Source organism: Heterocephalus glaber, unplaced genomic scaffold (assembly GCF_053883595.1).
Source record: "Heterocephalus glaber isolate CG9 unplaced genomic scaffold, H.glaber_assembly_v1.0 deba00000546, whole genome shotgun sequence".
Classification (NCBI taxonomy): Eukaryota; Metazoa; Chordata; class Mammalia; order Rodentia; family Bathyergidae; genus Heterocephalus; species Heterocephalus glaber.
In genome coordinates this window covers 41906292-41929127 of record NW_028258147.1, presented here as the reverse complement: position 1 = coordinate 41929127, position 22836 = coordinate 41906292, and the positions used below count along the sequence as shown (strand labels likewise).

The window sequence follows — 22836 nt, the reverse complement described above, 5'->3', positions numbered from 1 at the left end:
TATATTTACTCCAATCAGAGTGTTTAGCCCTTAAGCAAAGATTGTCTTTATTTAAAGGAACAGAACAAAAACTGCACAGTAGTATTTCCTTATGTTCATTGCACAAAATGACTTCTGCTTTTAGAACTTTGACACTGGCTGTTTTTATTTTTATTTTTATTTATTTATATATTGGTACATTTTAGGTATACGATACATTTACATTTATCATTGGGTGTTTGTACCTGAACATGATGTATCTTAGTTCTTATTTTTTCCCCCATTACCTATGCACCCTTCACCCCCACCACCCTTCCCTATTTACATAGACTTTGTTTCCATTTTTTTTTTCTTTCTCATAATTTTTCCTTTCCTTTCTTCCTTTTCCCCTTCCCCTTCCCCTTCCCCTCCCACCACCCCTACCCTTTTGGACCTTTTCCTATTTTGAATTATCAATTATTCGTTTTATTCATTTTTCATCCTTATTTATACTTTCAGTTTCTTAACACTAGAGATACTATTCGGTATTTACACGTGTGTCGTATTTATTTCACGTAAGAGTATTGCCTCAATATGCATCCATTTAGCTATAAATGACTCTAGTTTCTTGTTCTTTATGGCTGAGTAGTACTCCGTTTTATAAAAAACCCACATCTTCTTTATCCAGTTTCTAGTTGATGGGCACTTGGGCTGTTTCCAAACCTTAGCTATTACAAACTGTGCTGCTATAAATATAGGTGCACATATATCGCTGTGGTATGATTCTTTTAATTCTTTGGGGAAGCTACCCAGTAGGGGAATAGCTGGGTCAAATGGGACCTCTAGTCCTAGTTCTTTGAGGTGTCTGCATACTGATTTCCATAGTGGTTGCAGCAGTCTGCACTCCCACCGACATTGGAGAAGGGTTCCTTTCTCTCCATACCCCGCCAGCATTTGTTATTGGTTAATTTCTTGATAGCAGCCATTCTTTGTGGGGTGAGGTGGAATCTCAGTGTTGTTTTCATCTGCATCTCTCAAATGACCAGTGATATTGAACATTTTTCATATATCTATTTGCTGTTTTTACTTCTTTGTCTAAGAAATGTCTGTTCATTTCGGATGCTCATTTTGAATTGGGTCTTTGAATTTGGGGGGGGTCTGATTTTTTTCAATTCTTTATATATTCTCAATAGTCGACCTTTGTTTGAGGTACAGCTGCTAAAAATTTCTTCACATATTGTAGGTTGCCTCTTAGCTCTGTTGGCAGTTTCTTCTGCAGTGCAGAAGCTTTTTAATAAGATGAGATCCCAGTTGTTGATTCTTTTTGTTAGCTCCTGTGCTACTGAAGTTTTGTTCATAAAGTCTTTTCCTATGCCAGTGTCTTCAAGAGTTCTACCTAACTTATCTTCCAGCAAGTTTAGTGTTTCTGTCTTGATATTTAGCTCTTTAATCCACTTTGATCTTAGTTAAGTGCGTGGTGATAGGTATGGGTCTAGTTTTAATCTCTGAAAGGTTGAAATCCAGTTATTCCAACACCAGTTATTAAATAGGCTATCTTTCCTCCAATGCGGTGGATGGCTCTTTTGTCAAAGAAGAGGTGGCTGAGTATGTCTGAAGTTGTTTCTGCATCTTCTAATATATTCCACTGATCTTTGGGTCTGTTTCTTTGCCAGTACCATGCTGTTTTTATCACAGTAGCTTTGTAGAATAGTTTCAAGTTGGGTATTGTGATACCCCCAGCCATGTCTCTATTGCCTAGATTTGCTTTTGCTATTCTAGGTTTCTTCTGCTTCCAAATGAATTTTTGGATTGTTTTCTCTAGTTCTGTGATGTATATTGTTGGAATTTCAATCAGCATTGCATTAAATCTATTGGGTAGTTTTGGAAGTATGGCCATTTTCACTATATTGATTCTTCCTACCCAGGAACAAGGGATGTCTTTCCATTTTCTTATATCCTCTTCGATCTCCTTCTTCAGAGTGCTGTAGTTTTCATTGTAGAGGTCTTTTGCTTCCTTTGTTAGTTTGATTCCTAGATATTTCATTTTTTTGGATGCTATTGTAAAAGGAATTATTTCCCGAATTTCTCTCTCAATTGGTCTGCTCTTTGCATATAAGAAGGCTATTGTCTTTTGAGTGTTGACCTTATATCCAGCTACTCTACTGAATGTGTCAATTAGGTCTTGACAGCTTTTGACTGAGTTTTTTGGGTCTTTTATGTAAAGTATCATATCACCAGCAAATAATGACAGTTTCACTTCTTCCTTTCCTATCTTTATTCCTTTTATTTCCTTCTCTTGTCTAACTGCTATGGCTAATGTTTCCAGAACAATATTGAACAGGAGTGGTGATAGTGGTCATCCTTGTCTTGTTCCTGATTTTAGTGTGAAAGTTTTCAGTTTTTGACCATTTAGTATGATGTTGGCTGTTGGGTTTTTCATAGATAGCCTTAATCAGGTTGAGATAAAGACCTTCTATTCCACTTTTTTGTAGCGTTTTTATCATGAATGGATGTTGGATTTTGTCAAATGCCTTTTCTACATCTATTGAGATGATCATATGTTTTTTGTCCTTGACTCTATTAATATAGTGTATTACATTTATTGATTTATGTATGTTGAACCATCCTTGCATCCCTGGGATAAATCTGACTTGGTCAGGGTGTCTGATCTTCTTGATGACACTCTGTATTCTGTTTGCCAGTACCTTGTTAAGGATTTTTGCATCTATGTTCATTAGGGAGATTGGTCTGTAGTTCTCTTTTTGGGTTGGGTCTTTCCCTGGTTTTGGAATCAAAGTCACACTTGCTTCCAGGAAAGAATTTGTAAGCCTTATGAGTTTAAAGAGTAATGGCGATAGTTCTTCTTTAAATGTCTTGTAGAATTCAGCAGTGAAGCCATCAGGACCTGAGCTTTTCTTTGTTGGTAAATTTTTTATTGCATTTTCAACTTCACTCATTGTTATTGAGGTGTTTAGAATTTCTATATTATCTTCATTTAACTTTGGCAATTTGTATGTATCTAGGAATATGTCCATTTCTTCTGTCTTTTCCATTTTATTAAGAGTACAGGTGCTCAAAGTAGGTATTGATGATCCTCTGAATTTGTGCTGGATCTGTTGTGGCTTTACCTTTTTCATTCTTAATTACATGGATTTGAGCCTTTTCTTTCCTTTTTTTGATAAGGTTAGATAAAGGTTTATCGATTTTATTTATTTCAAAAAACCAGCTCTTTGATCATTGATTTTTTTGTATTGTTCTCTTAGTCTCCATTGCATTGATTTCTGCTCGAATCTTTATAATTTCCTTTCTTGTATGAGCTTTGGGTTTGTTATGCTCTTCTTTTTCTAGGAGCTTGAGGTTCTGCATTAGATTATTTAACTGAGTTCTCTCTGTTGTCCTAATATGGGCATTCACTGCTATGAATTTCCTGTGTAGAACTGCTTTCATTGTGTCCCACAGATTCCTGTATGTTATATTGGCATTATCATTTACTTGTAGAAACTGTCTAATTTCTTCTGTAACCCATTGGTTGTTCAGAAGAGTGTTATTCAATTTCCATGCATTTATGGGAGTTTTGCAGTTTCTTGTGTTATTGATCTCCAATTTTATTGCACTGTGGTCTGATAATATACAGGGGATAACTTCGATTCTTTTACATTTACTTTGATTTGCCCTATGAGCTAGCATGTGATCTATTTTGGAGAATGATCCATGTGCAGCTGAAAAGAATGTGTGTTCTGATTTTGTGGGGTGGAACATTCTATAAACACCTATTAAGTCCATTTGTTCAATAGCTTGGTTCAGTTCTAGAATTTCATTGTTAATTTTTTTTCCTGGATGATCTGTCTATTTGTGATAGAGGGGTGTTGAGGTCCCCCACTACAATTATGTTATTGTTTATTTGGTTTTTCATGTCCATTAATATTTGTTTTGTATAGTTGGGGGCATTCATATTTGGTGCATAAATATTTAGGATTGTCATCTCTTCCTCTTGGATTGTTCCCTTCACAAGGATGTTAGTGACCATCTTTGTCTCTCTTAATTAGTTTTGGTTTGAAATCTACTTTGTCTGCAAATAAGATTGCTACCCCTGCTTTTTTCTGGGATCCTGTCGCGTGGAGAACTGTTTTCCATCCTTTTACTTTCAGTCTATGAATTTCCTTTTGAGTTAAGTGTGTTTCTTGTAGACAGCATATTGCTGGGTTTTGCTCCTTAAATCATTCTGTCAGTCTGTTTCTTTTGAGTGGTGAATTGAGGCCATTAACATTGATAGTTATAATTGAGAGATGTTGACTCATTCTTGCCATGGTATTTTGTTGTTGTTGGCTCTTTTCTTATTTTCTCCCCTTTCCCTTTAGTTTCTTGCCTTGCCTGGTGGCTTCCCTCTGTTGGGCCTCATGGAGTTGTGACCATCATTGTCTTTTTCTAGGATATTGCTTAAAATTGTTTGGAGTGCTGGTTTGGTGTTCATGAAATTTCTCAGGTGTTCTTTGTCATGAAAGTATCTAATTTCCTCATCAATTTTGAAAGATTAAGTTTGCTGGATACAACAGTCTAGGTTGGAAGTTATTTTCTTTTATGGCTTGACAATACTTCACTCTAGGCTCTCCTTGATTTGAGGGTTTGTGTTGAGAAATCTGCCGTGATTCTGATGGGGTTTCCTTTGTAGGTGATTTGTTTCTTTTCTGTAACTGCCTGTAGAATTTTGTTCTTCTGTTGGGTTTCTGGGATCTTGACTATTGTATGTCTAGGTGTAGATTTTTTTTTATCGTGGCTAGGTGGAGTTCTATATGCCTCACTTACCTGTGTGTCCAGTTCTGTACCTCTGTCTGGGAAGTTCTCTACTATTACTTCTATGAACAGTTTTTTTAATGTCAATTGTACTTTCTCCTGTTTTTTCATGGACTCCTATCAGTCTTATGTTATTCTTTGCATCATCTAGCAGCTGTTGGATCGATTTCTCATGGTCCCTTATTATCTTTAAGAAATCTGTTTTCATGGTCCTTAACTGCGATCCTGTCTTCTATATCTGATATTCTGTCTTCAGATTCTCTTAGTCTGCTCTGCATGCTTTCAATGGAGTTTTTAATCTCCTGAATATCTGTTTGAATCTGTTTCATGGATTCCATTTTTTTCTTATGTTGGTCGATCATGGTTTCCATTTCTTTCTTATGCTGGGCATTCATGGCTTTCAGCATGTTTCTGATCTCATCTATTTTCTTATCTGTTTCTGCTCTAGAGCCTCTAATCATGTCTTTCACTCTACTCACCATCTCTGTATTTATCTGGGAGATTATTTCTACTTTGAATTTTCACTGGTGGTTTTTAAATTTTACTTTTTAATAACTTTTTTTTCCTATTTCAAAAACCCTCAACTTTTTCTTGAAGACAGTATTAAAACCGGAACAGTTCACTGGAATTATTTTCTTTATAATTAAAATTTGTTCTCTTTAACACTAAAAAGCAAAATAAAAATCAAAAAGTAAAAGTCTTCTGCACTTTACGGTTTTTGCAGATATTGATGTTTTTTTTGTTTTATGGCAGCTTTAGCTACTTCAGACTCTGTATCTGCTTTGATATATGTAGATGCATCTACACTCAGAATAATACTTTTATAACAGCCACTTTGGGAAAGAGAGCTGGGAAAAAATACATATATTTATGTACCAAGAAAACAAACATGGCTCAGTAAATATGAGGCAAGAATGCCTACAGTGTGATGTTTTTTGTCATTTAAGATTTCTTTCCCATGGTTGTCAGTTTTTAAAAAAAATTTAAAACATTTTTTATATTTGTCATTTCTTTTTCCTTTTTGGTATCAGGGATTGAAGTTAGGACCTTGTGCTTGTGAGGCAGGCATGGCACCACTGTGCTAAATCCCCGGCCCGTGTCATTTCTTTTTTAAACAACCACTCCTGGCTGTTTGACTGAATCTGGCAGTGCTCTGATTATAGCAGAACTATTAAGTTTTTTAAAGTGTTATTTATTCCGGTTACATTCACTTCTTACCCTCTAAATACTGATGATAGATGTTATAGAGGCAAACACTAGCACAGCAGAAAGACCACTGATAATGAGTATCACCTTGTGCTTTCAGATACCTTTAAGCATTTCCTTTCATTTTACATTTTTAGTAAGATGTTGATGCAGTGAAGCAGATATGCAAAGCATCTTTTATACAGTCCATGCAGAAGACATCTAACTTTTTTACGTTCTGGGATACCAGTGATAAAAAAAAAAATCCAGGGTAAACAAGTTTCAGAATGCTTAGTGTTCTGTGCATGAGTCCATTTTCTTTAAACTCTGAAAGAAAAAAGCGGTAAGAAAACAAGAAAAAACATTGCTGCTGCATTCTCTGGTCTTCTCTGTGTGCTGGTCACTAACTACTCTGGCATGTGAGGACAGAGGTCATGCCCTGTGGTGCCCACTGCCCTGTGGGTGAGCTGCTGCTGTGGCAGGTTAAGGCAGATACTGCATAACTTGAAGATTGTAGCTTTGTTCTTTGGTGTCTGCAAGTGCTGTCTGTCAGTGAAGAGAAATACTGCCTTGTTAGGGTTGTTGACAACAATTCCAGTCTGTGCCCTTACAGCTCAGTCTGTGCAGGAACTGTTTTTCATGGTCCCCATGGTGAAACTCAAATTTGGCCTGTATAGGCCTAAAAGGCTCATCAGATTAATGTGAAAATGTATAGGAAAAAAACTAGAAAAGTCTGTATTACAGAGACAAATTAGTTATAAAAGAATTGATACTGGTTAACAAAGCATAGAAAATTGTTATTCTAGTAAACAAATGTAAATTAAAACAAATATAATATTCCTTATCTGTCAGCTTAGAACAAATTTTTAAAAATTGTAATACTTAAAGTTGAGAAAGACTGGGAACACACTAATGGAAATAACTAAAGAGTAACTGGATGGTTTATATTAAGCATTACAATTGAATACAGTATCTCACCCTGTAATTACATTTCAGTGCTTAGAAAGTCATTCTAAACTAAGCAAAAGATATTCATTGCAGAGTTCTTTATAATAGCAACATTTTGGAAATGGCTTAATTACACATTTTCTTTGTTTACATAATTCTTTGTTTTATAGACAATTAAATGCTCAGCTATGAGAGAGTGATAAAATCACTTGTACTGTCTTACCTTGATAAAAATATTGTCTAGATCAAAAGTATTTCTAGAGGCATAAAAAGAGAAGAGGCAAATTGATCTGTAAGCAACATCCTTTCAGTACCTGGCTTCAGGGACCCTTTTTCTTTCTGGTTTTCATCTTTCTAGATTGACTTTTCCTCCTCCATCTTCTTTTCTTGTTCATCTTCATATCCTTTATATACTCTATAGAGTACCTGAAGGTTCAGTTTTTTAATCTTTTTTGTTTCTTTTCATTGATAATTTTCAGTCAAATGGCTTGGAGTAATAGCTGTATGCTAATGACTCCCAAATCTGTATCTCCTGTATAGGCTTTTCTTTTGAACTCTAGACTCATGACCACTGCCAGCTTTCCATCTCCATCCATATACGCTTAGCTCACTTTGCATGTGTGGAACTACATTTTTATGCTGGTGCTTTTCCAGTTGTTCATGGTATCACTTTGGCATCATCTGTGATTTCTCTTTGTACCTTCTGCCCTATTCCAGGTCTATCAGAATATAAAGTTTGTTCTGTGGTATGTTCAGAAGTGAATGATGTTCAACCAGGTTCCTTAGTTTACTGTAACAGAATTAGTTAGACTCTCCATTTCTGTCTGTTCTTGAAGAAGCACCAGAGCTGTTTCTCTACTCGGTCCATTTGGCCTCCCAGGAAACATTTGAAACATTTGAAAATGCTGGAGATACTCTTGGTTTTCACAAAGTGTATATATGTGTGTGTGTGTGTGTGTGCGCGTGCATATTATTGGCATCTAGTGTGTAGAGCCCAAGAATGCTGCTAAACATCCTGTAGTGTATAAGATAACACCACTCCCACCTCTTGCCCCCCAAAATACAAAAATACAGGCAAAAACAAACAAAAAGAATAATCTGTCCCCAACTGTCTACTGACACGGTTATGAAATGCTGTATTTGGTTATTGTTTTTAAAACAAGTCATGTCGTGTTACTTGTCTATTGCTCATTCTGAGTAAAAAACAAAAGTTTATAGCTTGTAAGGCCCTGCAGTGCCCAGCCCTCTTTGACTTCTGGGAGTTGCTCTTGTTTTTGTCGTAGCCGTTCTGACCTCGCTGCCCTTCATCACCTGACATTCTCCTGCTCTGGGGCCCGTGCACTGGCAGTCTCTGTGCCTAGAATGCTCCTCACCACATGCCCTCCGCCTCTGTAAAGCCTTTGATGTTTCTCTTTGCTCAGTGGGATTCCCTAACCAGTGGCATTCTTCTCTCCTCCCCTTGGGATTTCCAGTCCACATTGTATTTCCCCCTTCCCCTTTTGCTGTAGCACTTTACTCTTCCAAAATATAAAGTATATTTATTTATATCATGTGTAATACATATTTATTTATGTCATGTCAGTGACGTCGCATTGACAGTCCTCTCCCATCACTGTGAGAATATAAGCTAGGAAACTGCTGTCTCAAATACTTGAAGCAATGCAAACAGACATTCCATAAATATCGTTACTGATAGATACTTGGGAATATTTATTACATTAAGGATAGCAATGTAGCTGCATTTCTTCTAATAGGACTTTGGATAACTATAATGTCTATATACTTTTCTAAAGTTTTCCATACTTCTGTGATATGCAGGCACTAGTTTTATAATAGAATAAGTAAAATATTATGAGTTTTGTTAATGAAATTAAAGCAATACCTTTTATTTGTCTTTCAAATTGTCAAATGTCAGAGATTTCTAAAGTATAAACAAATCTGATCTTCAGTTAACATGTTTTAATATTGATAGATGAAAAATTAAAACATTATTTTTTTACCTTTGAAGGACTATGATTTAATCTCCAAAGAACCAAAGCCTTTTGCATTTGATGGGAAAGTACGTGGCCCTATTGTTGTTCCCACAGCTGGAGAGGAAGCATCTGGGAATGTGGGCAGTTTAAGAAAAGGAGCTGTACTGAAGGAGAAAGTATCTCCTAAAAGAGAAGAAGATGAGAAGAAGCCTGCCTCTGTGGGTATAGCAAGAGAAGATGTTAAAGATAATGACAGAGCATTACAGCAGCCGTCAGATGATCAGAACAAAACTTTTCCATCTGCCTCTGGTTTAAACAGCGATATTGTGAAGGCCTTGGACAGAATCACATTGCAGAATATTCCCACACAGACAGCCCCAGGCTTGACTGCGGGAATGAAGAAGGACTGTGGTCTCCCGCTTACTGTTCTTACATGCACCAAAGCCTGTCCTCATATGGCCACTTACGGGAATGTTCTCTTTGAGGGCCGGACAGTTCAGCTGGGGAAGCTCTGCTGTACTGGAGTTGAAACAGAAGATGATGAAGATACTGAGTCTAATTCATCAGTTGAACAAGCATCAGTTGAAGTACCTGATGGACCAACCCTTCATGACCCAGACCTCTATGTTGAGCTTGTGAAGAACACAAAGTCTGTCCCAGAATATTCAGAGGTCGCCTATCCTGATTATTTTGGTCACATTCAGCCTCCGTTCAAAGAGCCTATCTTAGAAAGGCCCTATGGTGTACAAAGGTGAGTTGCCAATTTCTTCGTACTTCCAAATGAGACCTTGTTAAAATATTTGTATGAAAGAATTATTTTGAGTGGTGAGGAAGAAAATTATTCTGAAAGTTACTATGTTTTTGTTCCTTGCTTTGGAAATTTTGGACTGTTTTAAATTTGTTTTCCAAGCTTATTGATTATTCAAGTGAAGCCAGAATAATAAACATGATCCTGGGATAAATTTAGAAATTTTCTACTTAGGCTTAATCTAAAAATATAAATGATTACTTAGTAATCTTTGCATATTATCTAGCAATATTTACTTAGTGATTTATCGTTTGAACCTGATATAGGTATATGGTTTGAAACAGCCTGTAACTTAAGCAATATGGAAAGTATTGTTTTGCTTGAAATTTTATTTATTTTTTATTTGGTTTCTTTTGAGATAGGGTCTCGCTGTATAGTTCAGGCTGGCCTTGAGCTCCCTATGTAGCCCAGACTGAGCTCACCACAACCCTCCTGCCTCAGCCTCCTGAGTGCTGGGATTATAGGCATGCACTGTCATGCCCAGCTTGTTTGAAATGTTAATTGAAAATATACAGAATAAAACTTTGGGTTTCTTAAAAGCTGTAACTACAGTTATATTTAATATGCCAAGTAATGCACACTATAAATAGGATTAAATATTACCAACTAGTGAATATTTGGCATATTAAAAACCCATTTTGGTATATTTGGGCCATTTTTGGTCCGTCCGTCTGTCTCTCTCTCTCTCTCTCTCTCTCTCTCTCTCTCTCTTTCTTTCTTTCTAATGGTACTGGGGATTAAACTCAGGACCTTGTGCTTGCCAGGCAAGTGCAGTGCCACTGAGCTAAATCCCTGGCCCACTTCTCAGTTTCTTTAAAATCCATTTGTATACTCTTATTGTAAGTATAGTATTTAATGAAAAAGGAAGATATTGCTGTGGGTATTTCATTCTCCTTAGACTGTAACCTGCTTTAAGCTAACTGCATCTTATTTATTTATTGGTAACATCTAGTATAATTCATCACTTTTACTTGGTAGCTGAATGTGTGTTTAGTGCCACCATTTGGCTCCTTGATCCACAGGTGTGCATCCCACCTCTGACTGTCAGACTGGGGCCTTAACTTCATTGGAAAAGCTGTGTGGGAATGGCCTGGGCTGGGACATCTGCTGAGTCACAGCCTGGCCATCTAGTAGCAGCTGGCCTGAGGGTGTCTGCAGTGGCCTCCAACAGGTGCGGGTGAAGCTTAACACAGAGTAGATCTCTGCATGGATGGGCTGCCACTGTTCAGGGTGTGATAGACACACTGAATTAGAAACTTCAGCATGAGTCTGCATCCCCAGGAGAGAGACTCAGGAGGTGGGAACAGAAGTGTGTCACCAGAGGCTTTGGGCTCTGAGTCCCTATATCTTTGGTCTTGTAATGTTAGAAGTCCTGGACCCCATAGCAATTGCAGGGGACACAGCAAGGGCACAATATAACTACAGTCTGTGTTTGCCAACAGGGTGCTTTAAACTCCTGTGTGTAGGACCAGCAAATTGGAAGGAGGACCTTGACACAAGTAATCGATGCACGTCGGCCCAAGGAGGGAGGGCTCCTCTTATGCAGTGGCAGCAGGGCTCAGGCCATCTGCCTCTTTGCCTCTTACGTTGCTCCCTTACCTAGTTTTAACTGTGAATGGATACGTCACAGCTACCCTAGAGGGAGAATAATACAATTCCTAGTTGCTTGGTTCCCTTAGGAGTGAGAGTTTCGGTCACTTAATTAGATTAGCTAGCAAGACCTGCCAAGGCAATAGCTGATGGTGAGCGGGTATTTAGACAGATGCCAGAGGATGGAGACGAGAAATTGGAGCCCTGAGGACAATTGTAGCAATGGGGATGGAGTCTGCCCTGCTGTTTTCTTCCAAGTTTTCCCCTAGGAGGCCCACCAGATCTGTGGAGAAGCTTGTATTCAAATATGGGTGGAACAGTGGATCTGTGCAGGGCATGTAGCTGTGCTGGCTACAGCAGTGAGCTGTCCATCTTTCTTTCTGAGATAATGCTGGGAGGTGCGTAGTTGCCATAGCCTTTAGCTCCATACCTCAGGGCTCTGTTATGGCATTTATACTGAGCCCGTGCCTGCTCTTTGTGTTGATGCCAGCCAGTGGCTCAGCATAGTGGGGATGCTACGGCCGAGTCGTTCCTCACCAACACAGGGACTGCTCCTAGGGATTGCTGGCTCTGGGCTCCCCTTCAGTGTGACCGAGTCTTCTATTGAGCTGCACTTGAACTTTTCTAGCTGTCAAGTCTGGTTTTATCTGAAGGCTGTCCTTGCCTTCCTTTGCTCTTCACCTATTCCCCTTCTGAGCTCTCTGCACAGAGACCCAAATGGACACACCTGGAGTGAGACAGGAGTCAGGTGGTAACTTTATCTCTCTCCTCTCAGTGCCACCTCTTAGGTTCTGTACATTTCCAGAGTGGAGATGTTATCTGTACTACAGATGGTACTTTCTGAATTTGAGGCACTTTTTACACCTGAAAGGAAGTCTCTGTTTAAATTAGAAGAAAGATTGTGGAATAGAGAAGCATAAGTATTGTACAGGCTCTGATTCTCAGCCTTAATTTTAATGACCAAAGATCTTTCCTATTTCCCCTTGTGGGCCTGATGTTATGAGAGCTTCCAGCCATCAAATCTCTTATTTAAGTGTGTTACTCATTTATGTTAATAAGGAACATATGTTTGAAATGTTTTCTTATTGCAAGTCAATGTTTGATGCCCATGAGTAGCTGTCATACCCTCTGTGAATCCCTAAAATGCCTGTACTACCAGGAATGAACTACCACACTCATCTCTGGTGCTACTGCCCTCTTTGAGCAGCTGTTTCTCTCATGTTGGGCTTTGTGGGCCTATCTTGGTCTTTCCAAGTATATTGTTCTATCCGTGGTCCCAAGTTTCACTTCTTCTCTGCCCAGGACTGGGCCTGTCCTGATGATGGAGAAATTTACAGAGGCTTAGGATCACTGTAACTCTTCTCCAGCCTTCTCCATTCTCTTAAGCATTGATGATGAGTTCTCTCTCCTTGCTCCTGAACACTGGCCTTGGAATGGCCCTGCAAATCCAATCTACAGTTCAGAGTCCAGACTCTTTTTGGAATATTAGGCCATCTGTAGGACATTTTCCTGAAGAAATTTAAATTTTTTACACCATCTGTACACAGTGTAATATACCACTGGGTATGTCTTATATTCAAACCAAAGCTTTAAGATCTATTTTTGATACTGTGAGGTAAATAGAATGATAAAAGATCAAAAGATTGGTGAGAATTGGAATATGTCTATTTTATTTTGTTAAATTCTTTTATTGGTACATTGTAGGTATACAACACAATTACATTTCTCATTGGGAATTGTACCTTTACATAATGCATCTTGGTTCTTATTTTTTCCCCATTCCTAGCCCTCCCGTCACACCCTCCACCTTTCCCTATTTACAAAGACTTTATTTCCATTTTTTCCATTTCTCATCATTTTTTCCTTTCCCTTCGTTCCTTTCTCCTGCCCCTCCCACTACCCCTACCCCTTTGGACCTTTGCTTCCTATTTTGCATTATCGATTATTCATTCTAATCATTGGTACATTTTAGGTATACAATATAATGACATTCATCATTGGAAATTTGCACCTTTACATAGTCTCTCTTGGTTCTTATTTTTCAACCTTGCCCAGCCCTCCCTTCAACCCCTCCAGTCCTCCCTATTTACAAAGATTTTGTTCCTCTTTTTCCATTTTCTCATAGTAATCCCATTCCCTTCTATCCTTTCCCCTAGCCCTCCCACTTCCTTCCCCTTTGCCCCTTTTCTTCCTATTTCACATTACCTACTATACATTTAGTCCTTATTTGCACTTTCAGTTTCTCACACCAGAGAAACTATTTGGAATTTATTCATGTGTGTCCTATTTATTTCACTTAAGAGTATTGCCTCAATGTGCATCCACTTAGCTATAAATGTCTCTAATTTCTCATTTTTTATGGCTGAATAGTACTCCATTTTATAAAAAAGCCACATTTTCTTTATCCAATCTCCAGTTGATGGGCATTTGGGCTGTTTCCAAGTTTTAGCTATCACAAACTGTGCTGCTATGAACATGGGTGCACATATATCACTGTGGTATGATTCTTTTAATTCTTTGGGGAAGATCCCCAGCAGTGGAATAGCGGGGTCAAATGGGACTTCCAGTCCTAGTTCTTTGAGGTATCTCCATACTGATTTCCACAGTGCTTGCACCAGTCTACACTCCCACCAGCAGTGCAGCAGGGTTCCTCTTTCCCCACAGCCCCACCAGCATTTGTTATTGATTGATTTCATGATAGCAGCCATTCTTTCTGGAGTGAGGTGGAATCTCAGGGTTGTTTTCATTTGCATCTCTCGAATGACCAGTGATGTTGAACATTTTTTCATGTATTTATTTGCTGTTTCTACTTCTTTGTCTGAGAAATGTCTGTTCATTTCAGATGCCCATTTTTGGATTGGGTCTTTAAATTTGGGAGGTCTGATCTTTTTAAGTTGTTTATAGATTTGAGATAGTAGACCTTTGTCTGAGGAACAGCAGGTGAAGATTTTTTCCCACATTGTGGGTTGTCTCTTCACACTGCTGGTGGTTTCTCTTGCTGTGCAGAAGCCTTTTAATAAGAAGAGATCCCACTTGTTGATTGTTTGTGCTAGTTCACAGGCAACTGAGATTTTGTTCATAAAATCTTTTCCTACACCAATGCCTTCAAGGGTTCTACCTAACCTCTGTTCCAACTAGTTCAGAGTTTCTATTTTAATATTTAGATCTTTAACCCATTTTGATTTTAGTTTAGTGCATGGTGAGAGATACAGGTCTAGCTTTAATCTTTGGCAAGTTGAAGCCCAATTTTTCCAGCACCATTTATTAAAGAGGCTATCTTTCTTCCAGTGAGGGTGTTTGGCTCCTTTATCGAAGATGGGATGGCTGAGTGTGTCTGGCTTTGTTTCTGCATCTTCTAATCTGTTCCACTGGTCCTCAGGTCTGTTTCTTTGCCAGTACCATGCTGTTTTTATCATAGTAGCTTTGTAGTATAGTTGCAGATTGGGGATTGGGTTACAAACCTGCCATGTCTCTGTTACCTAGAATTGCTTTTGCTATTCTGGGTCTCTTCTTGTTCCAAATGAATTTTTGGATTGTTTTCTCAAGGTCCATGAAGTATGCTGCTGGGATCTCAATTGGAATTGCATTAAATCTATATAGCAGTTTTGGAAGTATGGCCATTTGCACTATATTAATCCTTCCTACCCAGGAGCAGGGGATGTCTGTCCATTTTCTGATATCATCTTCAATCTCTCTTTTCAGAGTGCCATAGTTTTCAGAGAAGAGGTCTTTGATTTCTTTTGTTAGGTTGATTCCTAGGTATTTCAGTTTTTTGGATGCTATTGTGAAAGGAATGATTTGCCCTATTTCTCTCTCAGTGAGTCTGTCATTGGTGTAGAGGAAAGCTATTGATTTTTTGTGTATTGACCTTGTAACCAGCTACTTGACTGAATTTGGTTATTAAGTCTAGAAGACTTTTGGTGGAGTTCTTGGGGTCTTCTATATAGAGTATCATGTCATCTGCAAATAATGACAATTTGAATTCTTCATTTCCTATCTTTATTCCTTTTATTTCTTTCTCTTGTCGAATTGCCGTGGCTAATGTTTCCAGAACTATATTGAACAAGAGTGGTGATAGTGCACATCCTTGTCTTGTTCCTGATTTTAATGTGAAGGATTTCAGTTTTTGACCATTTAGTATGATACTGGCTGTTGGTTTTTCATAGATGGCTTTTATCAGTTTGAGGTAGAGACCATCTATTCCAATTTTTTGTAGGGTTTTTATCATAAATGCATGTTGAATTTTGTCATGCTTTTTCTGCATCTATGGAGATAATCATATGGTTTTTGTCCTTGGCTCTATTGATATAGTGTATTACATTGATTGATTTTCATATATTGAACCATCCCTGCATCCCTGGGATGAATCCCACTTGATCAGGGTGTATGATCTTCTTGATGATCTTCTGCATTCTATTTGCCAGTATCTTATTAAGGATTTTTGCGTCTATGTTCATTAGTGAGATTGGCCTATAGTTCTCCTTTTCAGTTGGGTCTTTCTCTGCTTTGGGGAGCAAGGTAATGCTTGCTTCCAGGAGTGAATTTGGGAGTATTGCTTACCATTCAATTTCATTGAAGAGTTTAAACAGTAGTGGCAGCAGTTCCTCTCTAAATGTCTTGTAGAATTCAGCAGTGAAGCCATCAGGGCCCAGGCTTTTCTTAGTTGATAAGTTTTTAATTACATTTTCAATTTCATTGGTTGATATTGGGTTGTTCAGAGTTTTTAGGTCTTCTTCACTCAACTTTGGTAATTCATATGTATCTAGGAATCTGTCCATTTCTTCTGTGTTGTCCATCTTATTGGCATATAGGTTCTGGAAGTAGGTATTGATGATCCTCTGGATTTCTGCTGGGTCTATTGTAATTTCACCCTTTTCATTCCTAATTGCATGGATTTGGGCCTTTTCTTTCCTTTTTCTGACAAGGTTGGCTAAAGGTTTGTCAATTTTGTTGATTCTTTCAAAGAACCAACTCTTGGCTTTATTGATTTTTTTGTATCATTCTCTTAGTCTCCATTGCATTGATTACTCCTCTGATCTTTATAATTTCCTCCCTTGTATGAGCTTTGGGGTTGTCCTCTTCTTTTTCTAGAAGCTTGAGCTTCAGCATCAGGTTGTTTAATTGGGCTCATTCTGTTTTCCTAATATGTGTATTCACTGCTATGAATTTCTCTCATAAGACTGTTTTCATTGTGTCCGATAGATTCCGATACGTTGTATTGTCATTGTCATTTAATTGAAGGAACTGTCTGATTTCTTCTTTAATTTCCTCAGTGACCCATTGGTTATTCAGAAGTGTGTTTTTCAATTTCCACGTGTTCATGAAATTTTTTGAGTTTCTTTTGCTATGGATCTCCAATTTCATCACACTATGGTCTGATAATATACAGGGGATAACTTCAGTTCCTTTGCACTTACTTAAACATGTTCTATGTGTGAGTATGTGGTCTATTTTGGAGAATGACCCATGTGCAGCTGAGAAGAATGTGTATTCTGATTTAGTGGGGTGGAAGACTCTGTAAACATCTGTTAAGATCATTTGTTCAAGAGTTCGATTGAGTTCTAGTATTTCATTACTTATTTTTAGTCTAGTTGATCTATCTATTTGTGACAGTGGGGTGTTGAGGTCCCCCACTACAATTGTATTAGTGCATATATGACTTTTCATGTCTGTTAGTATTTGTTTTATATAGTTGGGCGCACTAGTGCTTGGTGCATAGATATTTATGATTGTCATTTCTTCCTCTTGGATTGTTCCCTTTACAAGGATGTACTGTCCTTCTTCGTCTCTTTTAATCAGTGTTGGTTTGAAATCTACTTGATCTGCAAAGAGGATAGCTACTCCTGCTTTTTTTCAGGTTCCTGTCACATGGAGTATTGTTTTCCACCCTTTAACTTTCAGTCTATGAGTTTCCTTTTGAATTAAGTATGTTTCTTGGATGTAGCATATTGTTGGATTTTGCTTCTTGACCCATTCTACCAGTCTATTTCTTTTGATTGGTGAATTGAAACCATTAACGATGATGGTTATAACTGAAACGTATTGACTTGTCATTGCCATGACTTTTTCTTTTTGTTGGGTTCTCCCCCTTTACATTTAATTTCTTGTCATGCCAGATGGGTTCATTCTGCTTTGCTTCCTGGGGTTGTGATCCTCACTGTTTGTTCCTAGGCTATTGTGTAAAATTCTTTGGAGTGCTGGTTTGGTATTCACGAAGTTCCTAGGGTGCTCTTTGTCATGAAAGTATCTTATTTCTCCATCCGTTTTGAAAGATAGTTTTGCAGGGTACATCAATCTGGGTTGGAGGCTGTTTTCTTTTAGGGCTTGGAATATGTCACTCCAAGCTCTTCTTGCCTTGATGGTTTGTGTTGAGAAGTCTGCTGTGATTCTGATGGGCTTTCCTTTGTATGTGATTTGTTTCTTTTCTCTCACTGCTTGTAGAACTTTGTTCTTCTGTTGGGTTTCTGGAATCTTAACAATTATATGCCTATGTGTAGATTTTTTTGATCAAGGCTATTTGGAGTCCTATATGCCTCACTTATCTGTTGTCAAGCTCTTTTCCCCTGCTTGGGAAGTTTTCTGCCATTATTTCTGTGAAGAGATTTTTTTATGTCATCTGCACTCTCTCCTGTTTCTTCATTGAGCCCAATCAGTCTTATGTTATTCTTCTTTGCATCATCTAGCAGCTGCTGGATTGATTTCTCATGTTCCCTTATAATTTTGAAGCAATCTTTCTTTTCCTGGTCACTAATTGCAATCTTATCTTCTATATCTGAAATTCTGTCCTCACATTGGCTCATTCTGCTGTGTAGACTTTCAATGGAGTTTTTCATGTCCTGGAAATCTATTTGCATCTGTTTTCTGTATTTCATTTGTTTCTTATGTTGGGATTCCATCATGTTCTTGAGCTCCTCTCTAGATTTATTAATCATGTCTTGCAGTAGGGGCACAATCTGTCCTGTTATTTGAGAAATTATTTCTGATTTCATTTTTTCCAGATCCCCTTTTGTTGCCAGTTCAGTGGGTCCAGGTGGTTGAGTATCAGAGTGTTCCATCTCATTTCCCTTTGGGGTTGCTGTAGGTGATCTGGAAGCCTGGTTTTGAGACTTATTTACGTGTTTTCTCATTTTGACTGGGGCGGGGGGCTGTTAGCGCCTGCAGGGATTACCTCCTCTGAGCTGGGAGAGGCGGCACAGGGGCCGGGAGCAGCGTTAGGGATGGTGACCCCAAAGCCCTTTCCTGTGGGCTGGGAGCAGTAGGAGGGATGGTGACCAGGAAACCCCTACTTCTGGGCTGGGAGCAGCGGGACTCAGTACCTTGGTCTGGTTGTCTGGTGTCCTCTGCGTCTTTGTAGTGTGGAACCAGGTGGCTGCCTGTCTGCAGCGGGGTGACTGGGCATCTTCCGTGCGACTGGGGACCTAGGTAGGGCGTGGGCTGATCTGTCTGTCTGCAGCGGGCTGACTGGGCGTCTTCCGCACGACTCAGGACCTCGGTAGGGCCTGGAATGTGTCTTTTAAAGGTAAGTGTGTTCGTATGCAAGTTAAAGTACAAAGGAGATGGACTTCAAGAAGCACAGCAAACCCAGTAATTTAAAAGTCTGTTACTTATGTTTGCTCCTAGAAAATCTGCAGTGAGAAAGATGAGGCTGGGTCCTAAAACACCTTTGAGGGTCATGGAGCCATGACTCTCCAGAAGTTTCAAAGATTTCTTTTTCTCTAGAGGTTTTTCCCACTTGTTTTCAAGACCTTAATGAAGATATTAATTTTGCTTTCTAATTTGTTGCTGTAGAAATGAATAATAATTTCTGAAACAATCTGAAACCTTTTTCTCTTAGTCTCTGAGCATCGTAAATGTGTGATAGTGATTGCTAACAAGTTTGACTGATTTGTATACCTTACGTTTCAAAGACTGTATTAATCATAATTCTATTTTTGTATCATGTTTATCACAATTTCCTTGGGTATCAGATATTTGATATGAGGCAGGAATATAACCACATTTCAGTATGGAGTTGTAGTCTTGAGAATGAAGATGGGGATAAAGTTTCATATTTTTAATGAAACAATATGATCCTGTTTTATTATTTAGATGTATAGGACTTTCCCCAATAAGGTTAATTACTATTTTAAAAGGTTTCATTTGAAAATGTTTGCAAATTTTATAGTAGGCAACAGTACTTTGATATGTGAAATTTACTGCCTCCTTATTTTATGTATCTGTCAAGTGTTTATGTGAATGTTGTGGCCAGGAATGTAGTCTTTTTTTGCTTTTTGTTTTTTTGAGCCACTATCTTACAATGTAGTTCAGGCTGGCCTTGAACTTGCTATGTAGCCTAGGCTGGCCAGGAGCTCATGGTGGGTGATCCTCCTGCCTCAGCTTCCTGAGAGTGGTGGGATGATGGGTGTGTGTCACTACGCTTGGTGAGCAATGTAGTCTTTTTTTTTTTTTTTTTAGGAATGTAGTCTTGATGTTCCAAAGTGTATAGCTCCTCTCTGCCCCTTCTTTTTTTTTTTTTTTTTTTTTACCCACATTGCTGAATATTGAGTATAAAACCCTTCAGAATTATTTGTTCCTTCAAGTAACATTAGTTTGTAACTGGAAGAACAAATGATAGCGCAAAGATTCTTGGCTGATGGGATAGACTCATTGAATTGCGGTGAGGCTATTTGGTATGGTGAGATATCTTCGGAGGGCAGGATACTCTGTAAAAAGGAAGTTGTGGCTTTCCCACTGACTCTGTATGTGTGTTGATCGAGTGATTTTATTTGTTTAAGATATCAGTTTTCTCAACTAAAAGAGTGTTTCCAGATTTGAGTTAATACTATTAGTAACTTTTGAAAAAGAGAAAATAACATTGTGTTATGTATAGTATAACTATATATTACTTAATAATTGGCCCCATGATTGTGATTTTTAAAACGTACTTCTTTTCTGTGGTGAAAAAGTTTGGTAGTTATTCATGAAGAATCAGACTTAGGAAACTATGGCCCATATGCTAAATACAGCCCACTCCCTGTTCATATTTAGCCCTTGAGATCAAAGTGAGTTTGTATGTTAAAATCTTTAAATAGTTCAGATAAAAGTACTACTTTGTGGCATTAAATTATACAAAAATTCATATTTGTGTGTACAAATAAAGCTTTATTGGAACACAGCAATGCCTGTTTTGTTTTTTTTTTTACCAGGAATCAAACTCGGGACCTTGCACTTGCAAGGCAGGTGGTGGAACCACTGAGCTAAATCCTTGGCCCTGCAATGCCTGTTTTAAAAAATGTATTTCTTGAGGCTGTTTTTGTGCTACAGTGACAGAGTTGAATGGTTGTGACAGAAACCATATGGCCTGTAAAGCCTGAAGTATTTACTTATTTACTGTCTGGCCCTAGAGAGGACTAATTTGCTGACCATTATAGCTAGGTAGTTTGAAGGCTTCATAGTTATGTATTTGTAATAATACCAAAGGTGGCCCAGGGAATAGGTATTTCAAAAGCACTAAGATATGTTTATCTTTTGAAATACATGAAGAATTTTTTTTCTCTTTTCTTTTTTTTTTTTGGTGCTGGGAATTGAAGCCAAGACCTCACACATCCTGGGCAAGAATTCTACCACTAAGCTATCCCACTAAACTAGCTCACAGTGAGGTGTTCTTTTTAGATTGTTTAATTGTACCTGCCTAGTCTTCTGTAACTTATCTTTTTGATCAGATGATGAATATTTCATGTTTTTTTCACCAACTATAGTGAATCCCTATCTTAATGGAGTAGCATAGTAAGTGAACAAGGTCAGAATTAGTGAGGACCTACTGCTTTATCATTTTTAGAAAAAGGAAACATTAGACTCCTTTAAGTTATTCAGGAAAGATATCTTTAATGTTGTTTTGAATTTCTTTTCTATGGTTATCTTTTCTGTGTGCAATCACCAATCTGTTTTAATGACAAAAAGTTTAGTATAAAAAGAATAAAACTTCATTTAAAATCTCTTCTCATTTGGAAAGTAAAAAGCCCATTGTAATATTCTTATCTATATGTAGGTAAAACACTATGTTTAAAATTTTTTTATTGTAAGCACATATTGAGGATTATTCAAATACATATTGTCGTTTAAATTGTATTTAAAAATTAAAATGAAATTCATTTCATTTTTTAATATCCTTAGCATTTTGGTACATTTTTCCTGTTTTCATATTTTATAAAATTAGAATATGAGAAAATGAATGAAGAAAGGCCATTTTTTATCTCCCCCAGAGATAACCCCTATTAGCATTTTATTTTCTTTTTATTATTTTTTCATATATGTAAAAAAGAGCAGGCTGCATTTTATATTACATATTTTGTCATAAATTATTTTTATACTGTATTGCCTTTTAAAAAAGAATGTATTTTCTAAAAATACATTCGTGAAAATAAAATGAGAAATAAGAAAAAAGAAATACAGTGACTGTTAGCCAGAACAATATGTTCAACTTCATTCAAAACAAGGGAAATGCAAATTAAAATGTACCAAGAAATCATTTCCCAAATAGCAAATTGGCTAAAAACCTAGAAATTTAGCAGCACATTCTGTTGATGAGGTTATGGAAAAATAGGCTCTCTCTTGCATTGAGGATGACATTCAGTTGATAATCTCTTTTGAGGAGGACAATCTGCTTGGGTTTGTCAAATCTAATACTGTATATTTCCTTAGCCCATTAATCCCACATCTGTAAATTTGTGAAGTATATTTATTTTGTAAATCACATGTATATGCACCCTTGCGTGCACCCATGATTTCCATATGTATGAAATGATATTCATAGTTTTCTTATTGTAGCATTGTTTTGAGGTTGGAAATAAATGTCTGTCCATCAAAGGCAATTTAAATCAATTATGGTGTATCTATTTTATGAATAACGTAATGATTGAGAAACAAATCTCTATGTATTGAGGAATGAGCTGTAAGATGCATTGTTAGATGCAATAAGCAAGGTCGTTGTTTTATGGTGTTCTTTGTATCAGAAAGGGGGAAAAGCAGTCTAAATTAGCGCTTTCATAAAATAAAACCCAGAAGAAAGGTAATAAAAGCAGTTACTGATTAGATAAATGGAGAATATGGATTGTGTTGAAAGGACATCTTGTCATTTTATGCTTTTATGTCATACTTGATTTTTTAACAATCAGTATATTACCTGTTCAGGAATCTTAAACAGTAGGTGAAATATAATTGTAGAAAAATCATAAAAGGAGGGGGGAAAACCCTCGATTCCTTTACACGTAGACTAGCTTGGAAGAAACACAAGTACTTCTGAAACTGAGCAATAGTAGAAGTATTAGAAAGAATAAAAGCAAATGACATTTAGTGCATGTTTTTTATGGCAGCCACAGAATTAAGTGATAATCATTTTATGTGCTGTGGATATAGGCATATAAAGTGTCATTTAATGCAAACAGTTCTGTGTGAGGAACTATTATTTTATAGAAGAATATGTTGAAGCATGGGAGTGGTGAGTAATTTATCCAGACTACTTGGCAGAGCCAAGAGTCAAACCCTGGTTGAGATCATGAATCTGTCCTCTGTCCTCATATCATACACATACCTGTAGTGATCACA

The 22836-nt window shown here is 37.5% G+C and overlaps 1 protein-coding gene across 19 annotated transcripts in view; it reads left to right on the top strand.

The window, feature by feature from the left end:
- Nucleotides 1-22836, top strand: part of Agtpbp1 (ATP/GTP binding carboxypeptidase 1) — a 205994-nt gene that overhangs the window by 104713 nt on the left and 78445 nt on the right. For all 19 annotated transcript variants that reach the window (XM_087204808.1, XM_087204799.1, XM_087204794.1 and 16 more), the window contains one exon: nt 8891-9606. In XM_087204808.1, the coding sequence (XP_087060934.1) occupies nt 8891-9606 (716 nt within the window). The remainder of the gene's footprint in view (nt 1-8890; nt 9607-22836) is intronic.